Source organism: Sebastes fasciatus, chromosome 21 (genome assembly GCF_043250625.1).
Source record: "Sebastes fasciatus isolate fSebFas1 chromosome 21, fSebFas1.pri, whole genome shotgun sequence".
NCBI lineage: Eukaryota > Metazoa > Chordata > Actinopteri > Perciformes > Sebastidae > Sebastes > Sebastes fasciatus.
The window spans coordinates 16,211,473-16,235,215 of record NC_133815.1 but is presented as its reverse complement, the minus strand read 5'-3'; the positions used below and the strand labels follow the sequence as shown (position 1 = coordinate 16,235,215).

General features: G+C 39.1%; 1 protein-coding gene and 2 long non-coding RNA genes across 6 annotated transcripts; 2 read left to right on the top strand and 1 right to left on the bottom strand.

Annotated features, from left to right (window-relative positions):
• The first annotated feature begins 1,084 nt into the window (after positions 1-1,084).
• Positions 1,085-11,348, top strand: zc2hc1a (zinc finger, C2HC-type containing 1A). 3 transcript variants are annotated; one of them, XM_074621158.1, is made up of 10 exons: positions 1,085-1,183; positions 1,740-1,813; positions 4,151-4,267; positions 4,469-4,516; positions 6,354-6,495; positions 7,545-7,684; positions 8,487-8,592; positions 8,715-8,790; positions 9,269-9,373; positions 9,937-11,348. In XM_074621158.1, exons 1-10 carry the CDS (start codon positions 1,168-1,170, stop codon positions 10,070-10,072), a joined length of 960 nt encoding a protein of 319 aa, XP_074477259.1. In that variant the 5' UTR covers positions 1,085-1,167; the 3' UTR covers positions 10,073-11,348. The 3 variants fall into 3 exon arrangements, with proteins under 3 accessions (XP_074477259.1, XP_074477260.1, XP_074477261.1); XM_074621159.1 differs by having other exon boundaries at positions 1,086-1,183; positions 4,490-4,516; XM_074621160.1 differs by lacking the exon at positions 4,469-4,516 and having other exon boundaries at positions 1,089-1,183.
• Positions 11,349-11,792: 444 nt separating this feature from the next.
• Positions 11,793-19,529, bottom strand: LOC141759262 (uncharacterized). Of its 2 annotated transcripts, XR_012592080.1 has the most exons (6): positions 19,230-19,529; positions 16,758-16,874; positions 14,528-14,617; positions 13,987-14,103; positions 13,655-13,692; positions 11,793-12,993 (listed from the first exon to the last, which is right to left on the bottom strand). It is a non-coding gene; the product is annotated as an uncharacterized LOC141759262 (long non-coding RNA). The 2 variants fall into 2 exon arrangements; XR_012592079.1 differs by lacking the exon at positions 13,655-13,692 and having other exon boundaries at positions 19,230-19,518.
• LOC141759263 (uncharacterized) lies at positions 18,928-23,449 on the top strand. Its single transcript, XR_012592081.1, has 2 exons — positions 18,928-19,057; positions 22,069-23,449. It is a non-coding gene; the product is annotated as an uncharacterized LOC141759263 (long non-coding RNA).
• Positions 23,450-23,743: the final 294 nt, after the last annotated feature.

The window sequence follows — 23,743 nt, the reverse complement described above, 5'->3', positions numbered from 1 at the left end:
ATCCAGTTGCTATTGGAAGCCAAAGATCAGTAAAGTCAAGATAGTTCACTCTCATTCACCAACCTATGAAAACCAATGTCTGTTAGACACTGAATTATATAATGTCACAGAGATATAAGAGCCTACAAAGTGAATAAGAAGGAATGATTATTTAGAACTGTATCTGGCTGATACATAAATGAAAGAATAATATGGGGAAAATCCTCGTAATATATAACATGCTCAATATAAGACACAACCACATTTTGCATGTGTAGCTGTCACAACACTATCAATAACTTGATATGTTAAGATATATTTTCTATTCTTCTGTACTGTTTTTTTTGTATGTATTTCATTATTTGTATTGGATTGTTTTCCACTGTTTGCACTGTTAGGTTTTTCTGCACATTTTGTGTACTTCTTGTTGTTGTTTAACTTTTGTTGTATTTTTAAAATTATGTTAGTTTAGATCCTTCTTCCTTTTTTTAGTTATTTTTTCTTCTTCTCTGGGTTTGATGGGAGGTCCTTTGTATAAGCCTGTGGCTTCTTGACCTCTCCTGACACATTTCTTGTTTGTTTTTCATTGACTGGATTTTGTGCAGTTCTATATATGTGCAAATAAAAAAAATTAAAATAAAATAAATACATTAGAATGATTTTCTGTCATAGTGTCACTGATTCATCCCATCATCCAGCTAGAGACAGTGTGATATAGCCTTATAACATTGCTGTGATGATGTAGTCTGTCTTTTCAGTCACCATATAACAATCCTGCAGGTTATTCCCATGCAGAAGTCCTGTAAGTGGATGAGGGTGCTACAGATATACACCCTTGAACCAATAAACAAAAGGGAATATTTTTTTCCCTGTCTATCTAGTTCCAATGCAGTATTGCAAATGCAATTTGTACAAGCCTTTTTCATTGACTGGATTTTGTGCAGTTTTATATATGTGCAAATAAATAAAAAAATAATAATAATAACTTGCAGAGACCCTACATATTGCTGCATTCCGCATATATTGTATTTTCCTGGAGAAAATAGAGGTAATGTCACCAATTTGAGACTGTGCCCTCCCTATTTATAGCGAAACCGGAAGTGTGAAGGGGTGATTCCTCTCACTCCCACTAGCTCCTTCTCGCGCTACTGTAACAACAGCAGCATCAAGACAAGACATAACCTAAAGATGGAAGAATTTGAAGGTGGGATAAATTGCTGTATATATATTTATTTTTAGCTTCTTTTCGTGGCAAAGTCGAGCTCACAACCTCCCCTCTGCAATTGGCGGATTCATTTCTGCTTTAGCTTTACCAGTTTTTTGTCAGCGACCTCTTTGTTTTGTGTGTTGGGATTTAACGTTAGCCCCAAGTATTGCTAGGTAACGGCAGGGCCAAGTATTGCTAGGTAACGGCAGGGCCAAGTATTGCTAGGTAACGGCAGGGCCAAAGATGAAGCTAGTGTTAGCTACAGACTGTACACTGAATGGGTGTGATCCCTCCATTAAGCCATAGGAAGCTATCCAGTCTTAGCATGCTGCTAACTAATAAACCATGGCATGAATTAAAGCATAGTATATAAAACAGTTTATGTGAGCAAAAGCAGCCTATGAGCTGTGTCAACAAACCCAATGTTTATCTCCACCTGATCATTCTATCAGTAAAGACAATGTTGGCCAGCAGCCATAGTCCATTTCTGTTATCTATGTGATTAAAACATTCCTCACTATAATAATCACAATTGCATCTCTTATTCTTGCAGATGGTGAAGCTCCTCCTGTTGGGGAACTGACTCAATGCAACACCTGTAAAAGATGTTTCTTCCCTAAAGTCCTGGTAAAAAAAGAAGCACTCCATTGTCATGTTTAAACATCCCCTTAAAGCTGCAGTGGGTAGAATTGGATCATGTGCCTCTGGTGTCCTCTAGTGCTCTTATAATGGCATCTGCAAGATTTCACAGACCGGAGGAAAACAACCAATCAGAGCCCGAGCTGGAGCCTTGCCGTCTCTGAGCAGCTGTCAATCACTGGTGAACTCTAATCAAACCGGTCAAACTAGGCAGCGCTGATCAAATATGAATCATTATGTTACTGTAATGCCTATTTCTCACTTTAAATGTTTTCAGAAACATCTTGTAGTGTACTATAAGTGATGGCGAGCTGAAGCTTCATGAAGCATTGAAGCTTTCCAGCAAATTGGTTCGGCAAAGGGTTAATTTCTCGAGGCTTCATGTGCACACGAAACCACTTGGTGGCCAAGGAGTGTAAAACAGGCAGATATGATCTTAACCATGTGATCTGTGATATACTGTATTTTGTGCCAGTAAAGGCTGTTGGGAATGATTATAAACAATGAAAAAAAATATATATTACCATGTAATCCATTTATATCTATATAATATATAATATAATGTTTATTTTCTAGTAAGTATATCATGAGTATATAACATACATGTATAATAAACTGTAATTGTTTTATGAGTAATACATCTTATGTGTGTCAACCAATCCTTTGGTCAGTAATTGTATTGTAGTGTTGTGTAATATAATATAATAATGGCAGGAGGGGTAATATTAGTGTTCTGTGTCACTTCTGGAAAGTGGCATTGGTTTAGCCAGTGAAGATCTGAACCACTTCCTGAACCAGTCACGTGGTATGGCTGGACAGCGAGGCTTCGGACGTCATCGATTACGTAACTGGTACAAAACTTCCTGGATTACTCAACACACGCTCCGATGCCTCGGCACAGCACGTAACATCACTACTAAACAGTACACTACAAGATGTTTCTGAAAACATTTGAGGCCAGAAATAGGCATTACAATAACAGAATATTGATTCATATTTGATCAGCGCTGCCTAGTTTGACCGTTCGATCAGAGTTTGCGAGTGATTGACAGCTGTCTCCGTTGAATCATCACAGCCAATAAGAACGCTCTCTCTCTGAAATGACCTGTGATTGGCCAAAGTCTCCCGTCAGATTTTTTAAAGCCTGAAAACAGAGCCATGAGGAGGTGCAGAAGTGTAGTTTTCTCTCAGAACACTTGAATTACAATATGCTGAAAGGTTATTATGAAATTTTCTGCCCAATGATGCCAAAAACATTCTGCCTACTGCAGGTTTAATAGAGATATAAAGTGTTATTCTGACATAATCCGAAGCACAGTGCAGTGTTGTGAGAGAAGGCACATTTTAATGTTTCATGTTCATCTAAAACTTGAGACTTTGTCAATATATTTTGCTAAAAAGATGAATTTATTGTGTGTTAAGACAATATTTCTACTATTATTTTCAGCTGAAAGGATATCAGCTGTTTGGATGTGTTATTGGCAACAATCCAAATAGCCAGCAGGACCCTTTGAAGAGCTCTTTATAAGGAGGTTTTAACAATGTATTAAAGTTTTTCGTTAAAGCACACCTGTACAATTTTAGACTACATGATTTAAAAACCCTGACTAATGACCTGCTGTAGTGCTAAAATGTGTTGTCAAATTTAAATCTAGGAGGGCAGATTGTAGCTAGTGGTTGGTTGCTATGTAATGGAATTTGTTACCAAGGGATCAAACTGAAAAACAAATGCTGGGTTTGTACACTTGAAGCTATTTCAAAGGGGACCACTTTTAACAGCGAGATTTACTATTCACTATTGAGATGACTTATAACACTTATTTACATAATTGACTTATTGTTGTGTAAAGCATTTTGTACACGTGATTGTCTATGTAGTAGTTGTACACATAGATAAAAACGATTATGATGCAACATTTTTATTACCACCACTGTATTTGCTGTCATCATAACTGATTGTATTATTATGTTAACATGACTAGAACATAATGCAGAGATGGGTTTTATCACGTCAAAGCTACAATGATTTCCAATATGTTCCAATAACATATTGTTTCCCAGTAGTGCCAGTGCACACAATTGTGCACTTATACCAGCACTCATCCTCATTCGTTGACAAATGGCTACAATAATGCATTATGTTGGCATGTCTGTATTTGTGTAGGGATGTGTGGTACATTAGGAGGTTTGAAAAAAAACATTCAATAGATGACTGGTGATGTAATTTGTAACTAGATTTTATTTGAAAGATGTTTCCAAAAACAGTAGAAGCCTATTAAGTTAGTGTATTTTTGTGTATTGTGTATTTGTTTCCCCTCCCTACAGGAGAAGCATGCTAAAATCTGCCAAAAGTCAGCAGCCAAAAGGAGGAGGGTTTTTGACTCCAGTCGACAGAGAGCTGAGGGTACAGACCTCCCCACACTCAAACCCCTCAAACCAAAGGTAAGACTGCACCTTCGGAGGGGGGATGGAAATCCAACTCTAAAATTCCCAAGAGGAGTTCAGTTTGATTATTAATTGGAAGAACAAAACTACTCAAAGTTGTAGGTCTCAGTGTGGAAACTCTGTCCCAAAAATCACTGTAGGAACAGTTTAATGACAATAGTGTTTTGAATATGTGAATATCAGCCTAAATAAATGTAGGCACTTTCAATTGTATTTCAGTCACAAAGTTCAGCTTCAGCTGCAAAAGTAAGTTGATTTGTATTTTTTTATCTGTCCTTTCTTTCTGCGTATGTGAGTTTTTCACTCACTGTTTCTGGTTTTAGTAGTAGTTTATGAATTTGTGGTATTTTCCTTACCTTCCGCAATCTACAGATGACAATATTCAAATGTAGCCCATTATATTTTCATTTACTTTAACCATTAATTTGACAGTCTTAACTCTATCCTCTCAAGCTGCACTTATTCTTTTGAACCTGTCGTAGACTTATTCTCTTTCTCTTTGACAACTACAGCTTTGTTTACGGCAGTACCTTCATAGAGGTTGTCATGAAGTCTCAAGACTTGCTAATCCTTTTGTGCCCAGTTCGATATATATATATTCTCTCTGTTGTATTTGGCTTCAACTAAATGCTGAACACTCACTCTTTCCTCGAACTGGAATAACAGTATTCTCAGTTTTCTGGTATGAACAAGATAAACCTCTAGTCCGTATGCGATTCTCTCCGAATCACATCATTGGCAAATTGAAGTCCTTAATTAGGAGCCAAAAATGATAAAAATGTTGGTTGAGTTGTCAGAATATATAATTATATAGAAATATATCACATAGTCAAGGTTTTGGGGAATATACTGTAAATGATACATGGTTAGAGGGAATAAAGGAGCTTCAGTTCTTTCAAAATCATCTGCGTTTGTCGGACAAACACGCTTAATGAACTTGAAGACTAACTGTATAGGAGGAAGTAGGAAGTCAGCGGGGCTATCATGTTGCCACAGAAACAGGTCAAAGAAAGAGAACGCTCAGTGAACTACTTCTGTCGGAAATCATCAGCTTTAGATAAGACTCAGACTGCCACTATGGAAAGAAAGGGCTTTTTTACATGTCAAGGCTGAATAGAAAGGAAGATCATTTGAGAACATGCATCCTGGTGGCTCAGTAACATTTTCTTACTTTTAGATTGTTTAAAGGGGACCTATTATGCCTTTGTGCTTTTCCCCTTTCCTTTAGTGTGTTTTATAGTGTTTTTGTGCATGTAAAAGGTCTGCAAAGTTACAAAGTCCAGGCCAAAGGGTTACTCTCCCCCACAGAAACATTGCTCCTGAACTGACTGAAACACCTTGCTTTTCTTCTGTAACGTGGTGATGTCACCAAGTAACACATTTGCATAATGGCTAGTTTGGCACATCCTCAAACAAAGCTAGTTATAGCGGAGCTGGAGCGGAGTCCGACGGGTTTGGTTTGGTTGACCAATTACAACAGTGGGCCAGCTGACCAATAGGAGCAGACTTGGCTTTTCGGAAGGGGGGCGGGGGTCTGCAAATTTACAAAGCGCATAATCCATGCAAAAGGGAGTTAATCTCACCCACAGAAACACTGCTCCTGAAATGCCTAAAATGCCTTGCTTGAAGTCCCGCCTTTTCTTCCGTAACATGGTGATGTCACACCATGACAAACATTTGCCTAGTGGCCAGTTTGGCACGGAGCGTTTCAGACAGAGGGGGAAAAGAGGTGCTGCACAACAGCCGGTATGAGAGAAGTAAAGCGTTTTTTGAACATTAAAGCATGTAAACATATTCTAGTAGTTACCCAAAATACAAGTATGCACCTGATAATAAGCATAATAGGTCCTCTTTAAAGTAGAAAGTAACGAGAGACACTAATGGTGACCTTATTTTCAAAACATTCAGTTTTCAGTCAGTGCATACATAATGAGGAAACATTCAGTTCAAGTGATGACAGCACATCTGAATGGCAGTGATGGCGTTCACCATGACAGCAGCAATAGCTGTCTGGGGTTGTGGTAAACAAACAAAAAAACAGGCTGGTGTAACAATGCATCTCATCTGTGTTTCCTCCTGCCAGCCGGAACCCCCTAAGAAGCAATCCAACTGGCGCAAGAAACATGAGGATTTCATCGCTACCATCCGGGCTGCCAAGAACATCACTCAGGTCTTGAAGGAAGGGGGACCACTACCCCCACCACCTCCTCCTACTTATGACCCAGGTAACACGTCGCTCTCTGGAGAGTGGGATTAAATTAAGCAAGAAACAGAAGAATGACTTTTTACTGTTACTGGTTACTGTTAAGAAACTCTTTTATAATTGTGAACACAAATTATAAATATGGGCTGGAAATGCCTCAGAATGTGGAATCCCAAGTGAAAATATGACTTATTGGGTTTACAGTTGCAAGAGTAAAAACAAAAAAACTAGGGCTGTCAAAGTTAACGTAATAATAACGCAATGTGCGATTTTTAGGTTGTAGCAGGCTCAGTTTTAAAGCCAGAGTGAAGATACTGGTATCATATGAAACTAGAAACCCTAAGGAATCCATTGGTACCATGTCATACTTACGTGTCGCGAAGGAGGCTAAATAACGCTCCAAATTTACGCTAAATTTTGGCAAGGAAATACTGGCATGACCATTTTCAAAGGGGTCCCTTGACCTCTGACCTCTAGATATGTGCATGAAAATGGGTTCTATGGGTACCCACGAGTCTCCCCTTTACAGACATGTCCACTTTATGATAATCACATGCAGTTTTGGGCAAGTCATAGTCAAGTCAGCACACTGACACACTGACAGCCGTTGTTGCCTGTCGGGTTTGAGTTTGCCATGTTATGATTTGAGCATATTTTTTTTATGCTAAATGCAGTACCTGTGAGGGTTTCTGGACAATATTTGTCATTGTTTTGTGTTGTTAATTGTTTGCCAATAATAAATATATACATATGTTTGCATAAAGCAGCATATTTGCCCACTCTCATGTTGATAAGAGTATTAAATACTTGACAAATCTCCCTTTAAGGTACATTTTGAACAGATAAAAAAACGTGTGATTAATTTGCGATTAATCATGGACAATCATGCAATTAATCGGAATTAAATATTTTAATCGATTGACAGCCCTAAAAAAACAACAAGTACAAGGCAAATCATCATCATGTAGCACTACTTACAATTGTCTCTATATCCTGGATTTATGTCACTGTAGCGGTTTTACAGTAGATGCAATCACAGGTATATTTTCTCCCCACTTGTTTTGTCTTCAGACTATGTCCAGTGCCCTTTCTGTCAGCGGAGGTTCAACGAGAGTGCAGCTGACAGACACATCAAGTTCTGCCAGGAGAAGTCCGCCCGTATGCCCAAGGGCAAGTTAGGAGAAGTCAAGAAGCCCGCTGCCCGCACACCGGTACACACACACACACACACATGCACACAGTGCACCACTGATTGTATATTGTGCACACGAACAGACAATTTGTGCATTTGTTGGGAAATATTACTTTACTTGAGTTGACGACTTATAACTTTCTTCTCATAATGAAAACAGCTGTGTTTACCCACAGTATTCATAATGATTAGAGTGTAGTGGAGATAGCTACGCAGCCACTCTCGCCCAAATACTTGGCTCAGCCAAATCTCAATCTTATGTTATTGCCAAATTCTTTATAATTTAAGAAGTGTTGTTTGTGAATTCATAATAATTCCTTGTCCGTTATTCCCATGGTGAGACGCCCACTTTGCAGCAGGCGTAGAATTACCAGTCACTTAGCAACAGCTATCGGCACATGACTGGGAGTTCATTTGGAACCCAATAAAAACAGCCAAACCTTTTTTTTTTCCCAATCATAATGAGGGGCCATTGATCATTATGTCACGTAGGTTTCCCAGTGTGCTATGGATCTGTGCAGCTCTGCCAGTTTTTTTCCACTGTCTCAGATTTTGTTTCTTTTCAGTTTCAGATTTTCTTTTCAGTTTAAAACATGTTAATATACCAGTTTGTAAAGCCAAACCATTGTACATATTTGCATATTTGATAACCGACGTGCACACACATGTACAACTACCAAGCATACATGCACTGTATGGTACATTATGGTCTGCCCTTGGTCATGGTCTTGGCTATGTTGATGCTTTGCATCCCATGACCTCCATGGTTAATGTTTTGTATTATGTACTTATTTTCCACTCTCTCTCTCTCTCTCTCTTAGGTCAAGCCTCCTGCCTCCGTAAAGAAGGTCAACTCTCCTGTCGTGTCAACCATCCCTTCAGCCTCCTCTCGTTTACCCCAGAGATCAGGCCTCGGACAGCCCACCGGTATGAGCGCAGCTTTTGTTGAATTGTGCATCACAGGGTGTTGTGTTCACACCTGACAGTTCTGTATATTTGTGACCTGCTTTTTTAAAAGAAATGACGCAGGTTTCTCTCTTTCGCTCCAGGGATCCCTTCTAGTAAGGTCTCTTCTGCAGGTCCAGTACGAACTAATCCATCCGGCCTTACAAGCCCTCCTTCAGGGTCAGTGCACACACACACACACACACAAACATACCACACACCGCACTGAAAGATAGCCACACAGAGAAGTCAAAGGCATTGTTCTTCACTTGTTTAGAATATGTCGATGGCTATGGGGTACGTTTACCTTTTACTACGAAGAGTGGATTATCTATTTGAGTTTGAAGCACTTTGCTGCATATGCATGTTATTCAGAAAAAAGTTTCTTTGAGCTAGCTCAATAACGATTTAATAATTACATTTCAAAGTAATACTAATACCATAAATTATAAGAAAAAATAACATCAATGTAGTAGTAGTTGACAAGTGTGTTGATATGAATATGTTATTCACTCTATAATTTGACTTGACGTAATAGCGTCAGTCATCATGAGTCAACTCAAATGTGAGTTTTGAACTTCGGCCTTTCTTTACAATCCCGAGTGCTTTGCGTTTTACACATCCTTGTCTTTTTCTTCTCTTATGTTTTTCCTCTCAGTGTGGGAAGTAAGCCCCGAGCAGTGGGCTCTGGCTATGGCTCTGTGAGGAACCCTCAGTCTGGAATAGCGCTGAACAAGAAGAAAGCAGACACCTACATATCTAGGTGAGCCAGTTTCACGGACAGGTTTGCACTGTGAGAATGAATGAAAAAAGAAAAAAGAAAAACCACCATACAGTCTTGCTAAACTATCCTGACCTCTTGTGGTTTGGTGGTGTATTGCATACAGCTGGAGAGTCCATTCTGCTCCCATTCAGTAGTGTGTGTTTCTATAACAGGTTACTGAATGGTGCCTTATGTGTGTATGTATTCTAGCAGAACGGTTTAAACAAAAGTAACTGTGTACAGCTTGTATAATTATGATGTAACTTAAAATGCAAGCCAGGTTTTGTTTACTTAGGTGATCGTAATGCTGACACTGTCATCTTAATAAAATCAAGCTAAAATATGTGATTGTTATATTATTTTGTCGCTTTTCTCTTTTCGATATTAATTTAAATTTTGATTTGTTTGTCGTCTTGTAGATTTTGTTCTGTCCTTTATCATTTACTGGTTATGTGTTGTTTGTCAATGTGTTTGGTTTTAAAAGTAAAATAAAATATTCAAAACAAATAAAAATGTAATGCACTTAGTTTTCTAACCTTGCTGTCTCTTGTTGAATTTCTCAGGAATGATGTCGACGGCGATGACGGGGTTGGCAACGGCGGGATGAAGAGCAAGTTCTGTCATGACTGTGGGACCAAGTACCCCGTCGAAGCCGCCAAATTCTGCTGCGAGTGCGGTGTCAGGAGGATGTGTATCTGATGGAGGTTAGAGGAAGGAGAAACTAGAAGTACTGTATGGGGGATGCACCGGGGAATCAAACTAGCATCAGAGGGTTTCACCAAAGCTAATCCGTCTGCATTTTCATGCTGGTGGGTCTAATTTCACGGCAGTAAAGTGGTGTAACCGTCGGCAGGTAACCCTATGGTGCCGTGTTTCTCTTCTAGTTGCTGTTTAGTCTTCTTGGGATTTGCTGGTCCTTTCACCTATTATCACATTCTTCAATGCTTCCTGTTGAATAGTATACGATTTTCTGATTAGCACACATTCTGCCCATTTTCATTATACAAATATAATAATCATAGTCTACAACAAATTAAGCATTTAGTCACTTATTACTCTGACTGGCGGCTGATGGATTTCAGTGGAAACCTGCTCTGGTATAAAGTTATGTTACACTGTGTTAAGGTTCATGATATCAGTAGTTGATACGGCTGACACGTGAACAACCCACGTCGCAGCTCTTTAACCTCTTTACTGCTGTTACTGTCGCAGCTGTTTGCACCAGCCCACACACAGGAACAGTATTGCCGTGAAACTAGAGGCCATATAGATTAAGAATTTGGAATAAGAGAAAAAAAATCCAGTTAAAACAAATTCTGTTCATGAGACTCTAAAGTCTGTATTATTACAAAAATATAATTTTATTGTTGCTGGACAATAATTGAGAGTTTAGCACCCTATAGAGCGGAGTCAATATCAGCAATTTGAAGCTATTGGTGCATCCTTAGAAGAGAGTAGATAAAAAGCGAAGAGGTGGGTTGTAAAATATGAATAAGGAGGTGAAGGACAAGTGTTGGGTGACTCATCAAAAGGTGGGTGTGATCGCCCCTATATCTCAATCCCCAGTCAACCGTGATCTGAAATGCATTCCTTAATCCCGTTTGCCCCCGCTTCCTCGCAAACCGTTCCTATTGAAGTGCAATATGATTGACTACTGAAGAAAACAATGTGGTTTTCTAAAGGAAGTGTGTTGTAATTTTGGAAAAGACAGGGGACCAGTCCAAAAACCCCCCGAAAAAGTTCCCTTTAAGGTCACTTTACAGGCAAAGTTTGTTTCCAGCTATCGCAATGTTACCGTCCTACGCCTGATGTTTCTAGACACATGTAGCATTTTACTCACACCCCTTTTATCCCAACTGATTTTATACAATGTAATTATTTATTTTCTTATTCCCTTTGCTTTTACTGAATGAACAATGACTGCATCTCTTTTGTTAAGAATTAAAAATGTTTTTTCTTTGGATTTGTTAATGCACCTGGATGTGTTGCAGTTTCCTTGACGGTGTTTCTATCGAGTCAGTATTCAATGCATTAAGATATTTAGAGTACAGTAACACCGCAGTCATTTGAAATGCTCTGTAAGGGTATGGTTGATCCCGCTGCTTCATATAACAGACACTATTTATGACCCTGCATTTACAAGTGGGACACTAAAAGAGGGAACGGCCTCTACTTGAGGAGCATTATTAACGTTCATTAAACGTCCCACGCTTTTAACAGTGTACCATAATACGGCAACTATATTTAATGTTTGAACAGACTGGACAGGTGTATTTCCCTGAACTGATACGACAGTTATTAGCCCGGATACGGTTGTGCACTTGATGGCATGTATATCCACCATCAATAAATTTCTATGAGGACAACTGTGATGGAGTTGTGAGCGTGTCTGTCGAAGAAAGAAAGTAGAAAGCATTACTGTAGGTCATTTATAAGCCTTTACTTTTAGATATAAATATATTTGCAATATGTGAAAGGGGTCATATACAGTATTAGTTGCTACATTTTTACAAACAGAATAGATACATGATACTGCATTATGTACGGTCCCTGACAGGAAAAGGAAATAGCTGCTGGGGCAAAGGTTATGCGGATGTTTTTTTTAGCATTTCAAATAAAATGGCTTGTCCATGTCAAACAACACATTTGGCAGTTGAGCATTTTGGCTCCCCAAGCTACAGTACAGTCCTGATAGCACTTCTTTTTATTATTATTATTAGGCAGGCACAATAAATCAAAGCACCAACTGAAAGTGTTTTGGCGTGTCCCAGAACAGAGTCAAGTGTGTGTGAGTCAAACTCAGCCATCCGTGGCGGAATGTGCTTTTAAAATATCAATCACGCTCACTGATTAATCAACTCAATGTCATTTTAAGGACATGCCGTACAGCCTATAACAACTCCCCAGACAAGAAAAATAAACAACGAGCTTTAGATCAGGAGATAACAAAGATATGCCAGAGCTAGTCCTTCTAATCCAAAGTGAAAGTAAAACTGTATTACAGTTTTATTATACAGTATTATTAAGGTGTATTAGAGCACCTCAATATTTCCTGCTCATGCTTGAGCTGTCACTGCTAAGTGCAGGTAAATGTCATAGCATATTCTTTACAAACTAATTGCTTTGAATCCTTTTAGCTGCATGTTTGTAGCTTTAAATCTTATAGTTCAGCGTCTTTTTGTGGAGTCAGCAAGACATTTTTTTGTGAATTCTGCATGGGTGATACATGCAGGACACAGATTGGTCCCACTGTGTTGGACGGACTTGGGGCATCCTTTTTCCATTTGGCTTAATAGCTTGTGTCTGTGTAGTTCGGCAACTTGATCTGAAGAGTCAGTAGTCATGCAACATCCAAAACAGTTGCAACAAGAGAGATATGCTGGTGCTTGACAGGATAGCTTAAATGAAGTGGAAGCTTCCTCTTGCATAAGAACTGGCGTGGAAGATGTGCAAGTTTTTTTTTTGCTTCACAGTGAGCTTCAGTTTGGTCTCAGGTGTCCGTCAGTAGACTAAGCAGGTATAGAGTTCAGCATTTCGTAGCATCTCTTCATGGCGGACAGGAACGCCTTGGCACTGCAAAGTCTTCTCCTGACGGGTTTCGTCCGTTTTGTTCTTTTGTCCTAGTCAATAGAAGTCATAACACAAACACAATTAGTGTTAAGTCCATTTAATGAGTTGAGTTCAATCCTACGATCTCACATCAGTTAGGTATAATGCTCTATCACTGCAATACACACATTATTAATGCATATTGTGAATATAAAGTGAAACAAGGCTCACTCCACAGTCTGTCTAGGACAAATCAAAGTCTGACCACTGACGACCAGGACTGGAATCACAGAATCACATCTGCTTCTACCGTATATGGGGTTTGATCAAAGTACAGTATGTTTGTTGAAATGCAAGGGGCAGCCTTGCAAAAAAGTTCAAAACTTACTATGTTGCAGTGTGAGCCAGTATTTGAAACCTGTACTGGTCTGTTGAAGCCTGAGGCTCTAAAGAAGCTGTGGTTGGCTCCGCTGTATGACTCAGATTTCAACTATGAGTCTGAATCATCAAATTTGATTCTGATCCGAGACAACTAAACAGAACTGATCCAGGGGTAAAGAGGTTGCAGTTTACTGTGGAATTTTGGTTAAATATGAATTCAATTCCAACCCGTTTTAGGCATCTTACTGAGCAAACGAAACAAAATTGGAAACATCAAGCACCCTGAAAGAACCCAAATGTTCTTTTCTAGTCATTCATTTCGGCGCACAAAGAAGCATGATGTGACCTCACCTTCTGCTTGCTCATTTTCTGCTGTAGCTTGTCCCTGCCTGGCCACAAGTGTACAAATAGGTTCATGTTTGAATACACTCACGCAGCCAATAGGCTATATAACCTCTCACTGAGTCAACCACTATGTAGCAAAAAGAAACACCACAGCAAACATTCCACTGTCCTTATCAGTTAATATCCTTATTTGCCCCAACATCTCACACAGAGTAACAGAAAGAATCAGTTTCTTGAGTTGGTCCCCTTCCAAAGTGTCATTACAAAAAAAAACAACTACATTTATTAAGAACATTTCCATTTTTATGATTTTAACAAATGAATGTGCCCAGACTTACCGGATTATCAGGACAATCTAACGAGAATAGGACATTCTTTACCAGCAGTGGTACTTTCCCGGTAAGGTTTAAATTCTCCATTTTGTGGGTTAGGTTGCACAAGGTTCTCACAAAATCCTGCAGAATAGAGGCATAAGAGTTAACATTTGAGTCATACAGTGTACACCCACAGTGACCACAAAAACTGACCCTCGTTCAGTAGCCCAGTCAACCACCTTTGGCCTGGATAACAACTGCAATGTGCAATACGACAGCTGACTGTGCAGAAAAGGGTGCTTTCCGCAGCTGGCCAAATGATGGAAGGGTGCTCCTTGCTACTCTAGCGGTGTTCCTTTCAGCAAATCTCTATCACAATGTGTTGAATGAAAGTTGTTGTGGACATAGAGTTGCTGTTACATATAGCTGATACCAAATGAAAAGCAGGGGCAGGTTTTTATGGTCACTTAGTGTACATTTTTTATCATATTTTAAGCATTACTAAATTATATACCAAGCAAATCACTAAATCAATTCTGATACTGACAGAATACTTATTACTCACCCCGTCTGGCGTGCAGTTCTTTACGTTTGGTTGTTTTCGACGAGTACAGGATTCGTTCAGGTTTTGCAGCGAGATTGTCGTATTTTCATTCTTGAATGGATGAAAGCATTACAGAGTAAATATAAGTACTATCAATGAAGATTTTATAGAAGGGGGCAGCTAGTTTCAAGTCTAAGCTTTTGTTAATTTTGTATAGGAAATGTTGGATTGTTCTTAGGTTATTTTGAAGTCTTTATATCAAAATTGTGATATATTTACAATTTAAGCTTAAAAGGGACTATTTGTAACTTTCAGAAATGCTTCTTAACAGCGACACCTGTGGCCGTGAAATCAACGAAAGTCAGCGTCGGGCTCGCGCTTGCTCGCTCTAAATATACCTGAACGAGCATCGCTCAAAACAGTGAGGCGACACACGTCAGCTAAAACCACAATATCACTCTATATTTCAGTTGCTTGGCAGTAATGTTAGCTGACCAGACAAAGGTCTCTCCATCCTAGTGTTGGCTTTTCCTGCCTAAGTGCAGGCTGATGCAGCGGGGCTCTGCAGCGTGTCTCCCTGCTCTCTCCGCCCGCAGCCGGAGAGAGCAGAGGAGACACCGGCACCCGGTCGGTAACGAGAAGCCTACGTAAATCTCTGTAGAGCTCCGTCACTTCACAAGACACGGAAAACCTCTGTTGGTCTGGAGGAGCTGCAGCAGTTATTTCTGCACAAACGTCCCCTGTGCATTCACTAGATATTCTCAGAGCTAAACTAACTCTTCTGCAGTGTGTAGTGAGTGCGCGTTCACGTCTAGAGGTGGAGCGAGCTGAGCTGTCTGAGTGAAGGCGAGCAGGCAGAGGAGGAGGGTACAGCGGCTACACGCGAACGCGCATATGGGAGCGCGCATGTGTGACGACCCGCTACATTTATGCGCGTACAAAGTTACAAATAGTCCTTTTAACCCTCATGCTACCGACTGGAGTGCCCGCAGACCCCAGAGGTACAGTATATTGTTTGTCATATCTCACAGGTGCTTTTTTCTATCATTCCAATTTTTCAGAACTTTGACAATCAATTTGTTCCTAATGACATCATAGCAATGTTTTCTGTTTTAATTAGTGCTTTTGAAAAAAAAAAATACCAATGTATTAGGTACCTAGGGGACCTCATGTGCTCTATTTTTGATTTACACAATATGGTAAATGGACTTGCATTTATATAGCGCTTTTCTAGTCTTCCGACCACTCAAAGCACTTGCAAATTAACTAACTTTCCTAAAATAATAATGCTTTTTTTTTCTTCAGATGACATTAATTACATAACTAATAATGTTCTGAGAAGAAATAAGTTCACACTTTGCTATGATTTTTACAGTAGTTTATTATTGGGGTCTCCAGGGACCCCGGCCAGTAGTCTTTGTATGTTAAAAAGGTTGGTAGCATAAGGGTTAAACATGCATGTTGCACCCAGTGTGAAGGGTTCCCCTCCTTACAGCAAACACTAGTTTCAAAGTCATTATATACAAAGAAAACCTGCATGGCTGACAATTTACCCAAAACAGATGCTGTAAAATATTCCCATCAAGACCTCCAAGCAGGTTTAAACACAAAAGCAATAATTACACTTGTCAAATGTAACAATGACACTGACAGGAAGTATAATCTGTCATCAGTGGGCTTTCTGACAAATTAATTAAAGAGGAAATTGTCATCTTTCACCTAAGTGTGCCGAAACATGTTCAAACCAGCTTCAATCCTTGTCTTGCTTTAGTTTCCTCGTATGCCCGGCTGCACCTTTCATAACTAAAACATTTAATAATATAAAAAAAAATAAAGGAAGAGGGAAAAGTTCAGTCTGACTGTACAGTGAATGTACAAAAAAAATTGTTAACATCTAATACCTAATATTAGGTTGCAGCTGCTTTTGCGCGATCCACATCTCCAGTGCTGTTCTAACTTGTCTGCTTCTCTCTACAGTATTTCCATCTCATCCTTAGTGATTGGATTTCATAAGAGGAATCATTGAAGGATTGTGGATGTGACCTGGGTCCAACTTATCATGAAAAAAAAGTCCATCACATATCTATTCTGTGCTCAAAGACTGCGATGCATCCGTTCTACATGAGATGGGATTGATCCCCTTGAGCCGTCATTTCCTGGCTGTAATGTTTGTTTCTTTCTGGATGACAATACACGTCTATTGCCTTTGTATGCAGCATGGTAAAATAAATAAAATCTGTGTCTTACTTACTGCGTTGTCTAGATGAGTTTGCATGAAAAGCCAGTGGTGACTGGGAGGCCTTTTGCTGCCACCAGACAGAGATAGAGGTAGAAGCAGAAGAGCAAGGAGACTGATGCAAAGAAGAGGCTGAGAGTTTATGGTCAGGGATACAGGGAGAGAGGGAAACAGTGAGGTCAGTTAGATCATTCAAAACATGTTTGCATGTAATATAGTTTAACATTTTTCATATAAGGAACCCAAATAACACGTGGCCCCAAATATCCATTCATTTTAGCACAGCTTTGTTCCCGAGCCTCACATGGCTGCATGATGAAAGCAGTCTAAATCTCTCAAAAATGTTGAGACGGTTCTTTTTTTTTTTTCCAATATTGGCCTGTATAACAGCTTACAGGAAATTGCAATTTATTTATGAAAGCAGTCTAAATCTCTCAAATGTTGAGACGGTTCTTTTTTTTTTTCCAATATTGGCCTGTATAACAGCTTACAGGAAATTGCAATTTACATTCAGTAACCTGTTACTGAATGTAAGGTATACAAAGGGTGAATTCAGGTATATTCGGGACATCAGGTAAAATGGGACAGCATAAGAAAACAGCGTTGTACTTCTGTCCTGAAAAGTGGAAGTCAAAGCAATTAGTGCAGAGACCTGGCTGTGGAAGCCTATGACCGAAGTCACATGACATATTTCTTGTGACATCACTTGGGGGTGTGTGCAATCAGGAAGTTGACCCAAAGCAAGATGTAGGAGAAATGACACATGCTTCAGCTTGATTTTAATCAATGATGCTCTAACAAAGATGACGCATTACAAGCTCTGCCAATGGTTTGGAATGGTATACACTTCCTGTCTCCTAAGTGGGCGTGGTCATGGCATGTTTACCCCCCTCCCATCAGATCTCGCGAGAGTGTGTTGCTGAGACAGAGACAGGCCTCGAACAAAGTTAATTTTCTTCTGATGTTAGTGTCTGAAAAATGCCATTTTAGTGTCAGAATGTTATTGATTTGTAAATTATGTTTAGATTTTTTTTTTTTTTTTAAATTAAGACATTTTCATGCTGTCCCAATTTACCAAACCACGTTTGGTAAATTGGGACAGCATGTTTCAGGTAATGTGGGACAATGTTAAAAGTTTAATATGAAGTTTAGCACTATGTATTCGTAAAGCCTAACCTGATAAAAAATATATGTCAACACAGAACCACAGAGATGTAGCCTATACAGCCAACTTTTAAGTAGACAGAGTAAGAGTTTTTAATGATTTATGAACTGACTTCAAATTGCTAGTGTGCTAAACTAATTTAAGCTGATCGCCCCAAATTGTGTGTAATAGTATGCCTTATAATTTGATCACATTAAATATAATAATAAATGACAATGTCGAACAATAAAGCTTAGACCAAATGTTGATCAGTTATGTGCAAGTTGGTGAGGAACTCTCATGACCTTGTCGAGGAATTTAGTCTATGAAGCAGCAATGTTGGTGCCTGCTGATGCAGGTGTGGCCTTGGGTGCAAGGAAGATGGGCTAATAGGCTAATACATACTATTAAGCATCCTCAGACATATATTTAAGTTATGGAAAATCAATTTAAAATATTCTTCGAAAATGGCATTAGGGTTGAAAGCATAAGGGCCCACACAAATGAAACATGTGTCACCCAAATTATTAAACAATGCTGTCCCACTTTACCACACACACCTCCCTGTAAAATAGTTTTGTGGTATGATACAATACAACTGTATTGTCAGTTTGCACTGAAATTCATTTTGCATCCATAGGGAGCTCAGTTTGAGAAAAAGTACACATACAATAGACATACTGTTACCATAGACAGACAGACAAGTAAGTTATTATTCTAGTTATTATTATTCATACATAACCCATTACAAAATTACCATCTGTCCTCTGGATTTACATGTCTTTAGCAGCACATTATTAATAATTTGGCAATTTATTATTAGGTAACTTCAACAAAATCATACACATCCAAATAAAGTAGACACCTTGATGAATTCAGAAATGTATGTGTTGGGTTATTTTTTTTTTTAATTGATTTACAAAAAACGTATCCCCAGCTGAATTCACCCTAGTGGCATTTAAAGCACTCCTAACCAATTCCTGTAAAACCAGAAGCCAATTCGCGTAAACCCTTTAAAACCTTTCAGTTTCCTTCTGACTGCCAGGTGGGAAGTTATTCACACGGAATTCCCCGTTTGGAAAAAGAAACTCTTACAGTTCCCAACAGTAAAGCAGCCAGTCGCTCGGAGAGGAGAAGGCAAGTGGACGCATGCAAGTGTAGTCGGTTCCGGGTAAGTCTCCAAAACGCTCCACTGCCTGTTTTTACGCACTGACACAGACTTTGCATGTGTGCTTCACAACACTGACTTTACTTCTGCTTTAATTCGACTACAATTTGTTGCGTTTAATGTCAATTTAATCCAGCTCGTCACCACGTTGCGCGCAGTAGCTTTCTTTACTCACCATTGGTCATTCTTCATTCATGTTCGCCGCAGGCCAGATGTGGAAAGTGACACTCTCTCGCGTCTTCTTCATTGCTGCGTCAGATGCTCAAGATTGTCTGCTTTTTTACACTGTGGTCCTCTCACTCTCACTATTCCCGCGGTTCCGGTGTGTTTTTTTTTTCTTTCCCACGTCCTGCTGCGCAACGCTGCTGTGTAATCGCAGCATGTGATTTTTTACTTCCGTCCTCACCACCACCACCACCACCAGGTTTCACTTTACTCTGATGAATTAACGTGGAAGTCGGTGACGTTTCAAACAGACAACATAGTTGGTTCGTTTGTATGGATGGAGCTGTGTTTTTTAACCCTTACGGACACATGCTTCTTAAGCATGACTGATTGGTTGTTGGAATTTGAGCAGGCCATGCATGGTCATGCAGTGCCTTATAAACTAATAAAACCTGTCACATTTGGGTTGGGCTCTTAAAAAAAAAAAAAAAAAACTCAATCAATCAATCTTTATTCATATAGCACTTTTCGAACAAATCAAATGCACTTCAAAGTGCTTAACAAGCAATTGACAAATAAGTTGACAAATGTCATAATGATCAACAGTTACTCAAAGTGGTAAAATGTTGATAAAACAAACTCCCTGGGACAGTCATCCGGGGACAGTTGGGACAGTATTGTTTATAAGTCCTGAGTCCAGAGCTGAGCTCCTTGTGACCAGAGGATTCCAGCTCAGACCAGCACAAACAAATCTGGACAGGAAAGGGGAGATACTGACACTCTTCCCTGGAACTGAGCAAGGCACTACTGCAACAGTGCTGTTTTTGGTTTACACACAGCAGCCCCTTAATGTGAAACATGTTCACTGTGTGTGGTACAGGCTATAAACAGGGAATTGCTGCTATTCTGTCCAGTAGCAGTAACAAATCAGCTGCTCAATTTTTTTTAAATGTTTCTTGTGGGCCAATAGGGGTCTAGGTTGTTCTGTTTTTTTCTCTGAAGTACATTTAAATAATTAAAAATAATCTGGCCAATCTGGGGCCCTTGGAAACATGGAGCCCCCCATATAGGCCAGCCTGTGCATTAATCCACCCCAGGCCCTCATTCACTAATTGACAGATTCATTCATTCATTCATTCATTCATTCTCACTGCCCACATCTCTTTGTGGTCCCAGATATCAAAATCAAGGAGGACAGATGAGAGCCCATCAAACAAGTGAAATGCTAGTATTTTATATATTATCCTTGATATATTAATTTGATCCCTGAACTGATAAAAGTGTCTACTAACAATTTATCAAGTTTCTCTGCATTTCTCTCTCGGAGCAACACAGAGAGACTGATTCACACTTTTAGAACTAGCAGGCTAGAAAAAGTAACACTCTCCTTTCTGGTTTACCGAGGAATACAATAAATCAACTACAACTAATTCACAATGCTGCTGCTCGAGTGTTGACCAAGACCAAAAGGAGAGCACACATTTAGACCTATTTTAAAGTCTTTACACTACCTATAGTTTTCATATTGATTTTCAAATTCCTTTATTATAAGGCACTGCATGGCCATGCACCAGACTAACTCTCATAAATGCTTTTTGCTTTATGAACCTGGAAGACCCCTCCGATCCTCTGGTTCATCTCTTTTAGTTGTGCCACAAAGCAGAACAAAAAGATTTTTCAGCTATTATGCTCCTTTGTAAAGTGCTATATGAATAAAGATTGATTGATTGAGTTTTTTTTTTTTTTTTTTGTGCCTGTCACATTTCAGATGTGACAGGCAAAATTTTGTGAAATGTAGGCTACAAGGAGTGCATTTTACCAAAATTCTGCCTCCTCGGGACGGTTGGGACACCTTGTTATTTTTATATTGTCATAAATTACTGAGATATGGAATTTGGCAAAAACAAAAAAAAGGTTTGTGACAGGTGAGTCTCGTTAAATTATGAAAAAATGTGTCTGTTTTTTATTGATTTTTAACAAGGTAGGACTTGTAAACAATACTGTCCCAACCACCCCCGGATGACTGTCCCAACCGTCCGAGGGAGAGTAAACACACTTTGATCTCATGCGTTTGCTACCAACAGAACTGGCCAGAAAATAGGTTTTCCAACAATATATTTTTGTATGTGGCATGACTAAAACCAGTCTGGTAGAAGAAAAATAACAAAAAAGTCCAAAATTGACTTACATGCTGTATATTTCAAAACCTAAATGTGAATAATAGTCAGAAGGTCTCCACTTTGAGGTTGAAAGGGAAGAGGGTGTGGATGAGTATGAGCATGGTGAATGGCATAGTTGCTTTCTAACCTGCTAAAAAGGCCCTGTCCTCACTGTCCTCACTGTCCTCACTCTCCCCCCTATCCAACTGACCCCAGTTGTGGCTTTGGCGCTATGATATTTTAAAAAGTGTGTGTTTTCACAGCTAGTCCTGTAATTTAAAAAAAAAAAAATGTCCTGCACTGCTTTTCATGTGCTTTCTGTCTACATTTCCGGGTTTGGCCTTCATTGTTGCGCTGTAAGTTTCCAGCCTTATCGCTACAGCACACAGATGCTGTCCTTGTGCACAAGAGCAGAAAGCAAATGTTTTGGATGTATGCTGTGTTTGTTTCTTTACCATAGTTTGTAAGATGCATGTAGAAATGAGGCTGTGTAGTGCTATGTCTGTAGTCATTGACTGTTGCTGTATTTGGCAGAAGTGCTGCTACCTGTGTCCTTAAATTAAGGTTATGGTGGCATGTAAACATGATACAATATTAGTTTCTATACAGAACAGTGTTGTTGGTGTTCTGCTGGCTAGTTAAAGAAAAAATGTGCACATAAATAAAAATTTTAAAATGTGTGTGTTACAGTAATTACAGACATCAATCAGGATTATGACAGCGGTGTCCTGAAGCATTACGCCGTGGGAGCCAGAACGTGACCAGGGTAACCCCCGACTACCTCAAACACACAGATGTTGTTCCGCAGCAAGATGCCTCTTGTTTCCTTGTGCGTTGTGATTCACTTACAAACTATGCGTGCTGTGTGCTGAGACAGAAAACATCAAAGGTGTTACATTGCTTTCACTTTGATTACCTGTGGTTATCATGTGTGTGCCGATGCAAACTTTCCATCTGTTTCACCAGTTACTTTCTTCCTGTAATGTTGAGGATACATATCGAATATTGGAATGAAGGAAGTGCATAAACAAATTATTTTTGTTTGTTATGGTCAACATGGACTTTTAGATGGGTGCCGTTTGCAATGTGTTGACAGTCAAGTTAATCTAGGTTGTCAAATACAAAGTACATGCTGTATCATGCATTGTGTCTTCTTTCCTGAGACACTATAATGCCAAAAATAATCAAAATAAAAGAAATGATCTAACAAATGATAAAGTAACTTGTCCCTCTAAACAGGTTTAACCTTTAACAAAATACTGAATAGTGAATTAAAGCGGCCTTTAATATACTACTGTGGTATTTTAACAATAATTAACTTGACTTATATTGCATTTTTCTATTGCCAAATTGCAAACTGCAGCTGAGTGTAATATAATTTTAGGACTGTATGAGGTTTTTGAAAAAGACCTGTAGTTTCTGAGGACAATAACATCTGGTTTGCGTTAGATGAAAAGGCGCCAGTGCTGAGGGAGCTGTTAATGACAGCTGCTGAACAGGTCAAAGTGTTGGGAAGGAATTTTGTGGGAGAGCCGGAGTCTGTTTGTGTTGCATTTTTCTGTAGTGGATCATTAAATGAGCACACTAGGCTTGTTTCAGCTCATATACTACAAAGCATTGTACATCTGTTTTTCCCACTATTCAGGCGGGTGCTGTTTTTTTCCGATCACTTCATGCCATCTGAATATGAAACTTGCTTAAGAGAGACAATCCAATACATTGACTATAGTCACTTTTATTTTGCAAAAGTTGTATTTTTGTCAATGCGGTAAAGCACTGGAAAGTGTGGATTGTTTGTGGGAAGAAGCTAAAACAGCCAAACAGCAACCCTTATGATAGTAGTTGCAGCACAGGGTGGAGTACGTAGAAATTAATTTTACATTTGCAGGTAAAGCCATTTTGGAATTTATTTTCTAAGCTTTGGACCATTACAAGTGATTTAACATTAAAATTAATTTTATAACTAATCCTGTTCCAAATTGTCTGTACCTGGAGAAATTGTCATTCACAGAAAGCAGCATGATTGTAACTACCTCAATGCATTTTCTTCAATAAATATCAGTTAATTGTTGCCAATTTTGTGTTTGTGTCTCCCTTCTGTGCGAGCTGGTCATAATACCCCTCTTGTTATTCAATGTTTAATAAGCTAACATGCTAACTGGACATCATCCTGTTGCAAATTTGATGATTTCAGGGAATTGAAATAGTTGACAATATCATCTTTGTTACACATGACTTTATTCATTTCCTTCTGTCACCTCTTGTAAGTAATGAAAAGCGTTATTGATCACCTCATGAGTTTCTTTTATCTGTCTCTAGTGACAACTATTGATGAGGTGTCACCGCCATGAATAGTAGATAACAT

Bases quoted from the DNA above. Each gene is read 5' to 3' on its own strand.
- zc2hc1a (XM_074621158.1), top strand. The intron at 1,814-4,150 runs GTAAAAAAAGAA...CCCTCCCTACAG, and splicing joins GTTTCTTCCCTAAAGTCCTG to GAGAAGCATGCTAAAATCTG. The intron at 8,791-9,268 runs GTCAGTGCACAC...TTTTCCTCTCAG, and splicing joins CTTACAAGCCCTCCTTCAGG to TGTGGGAAGTAAGCCCCGAG.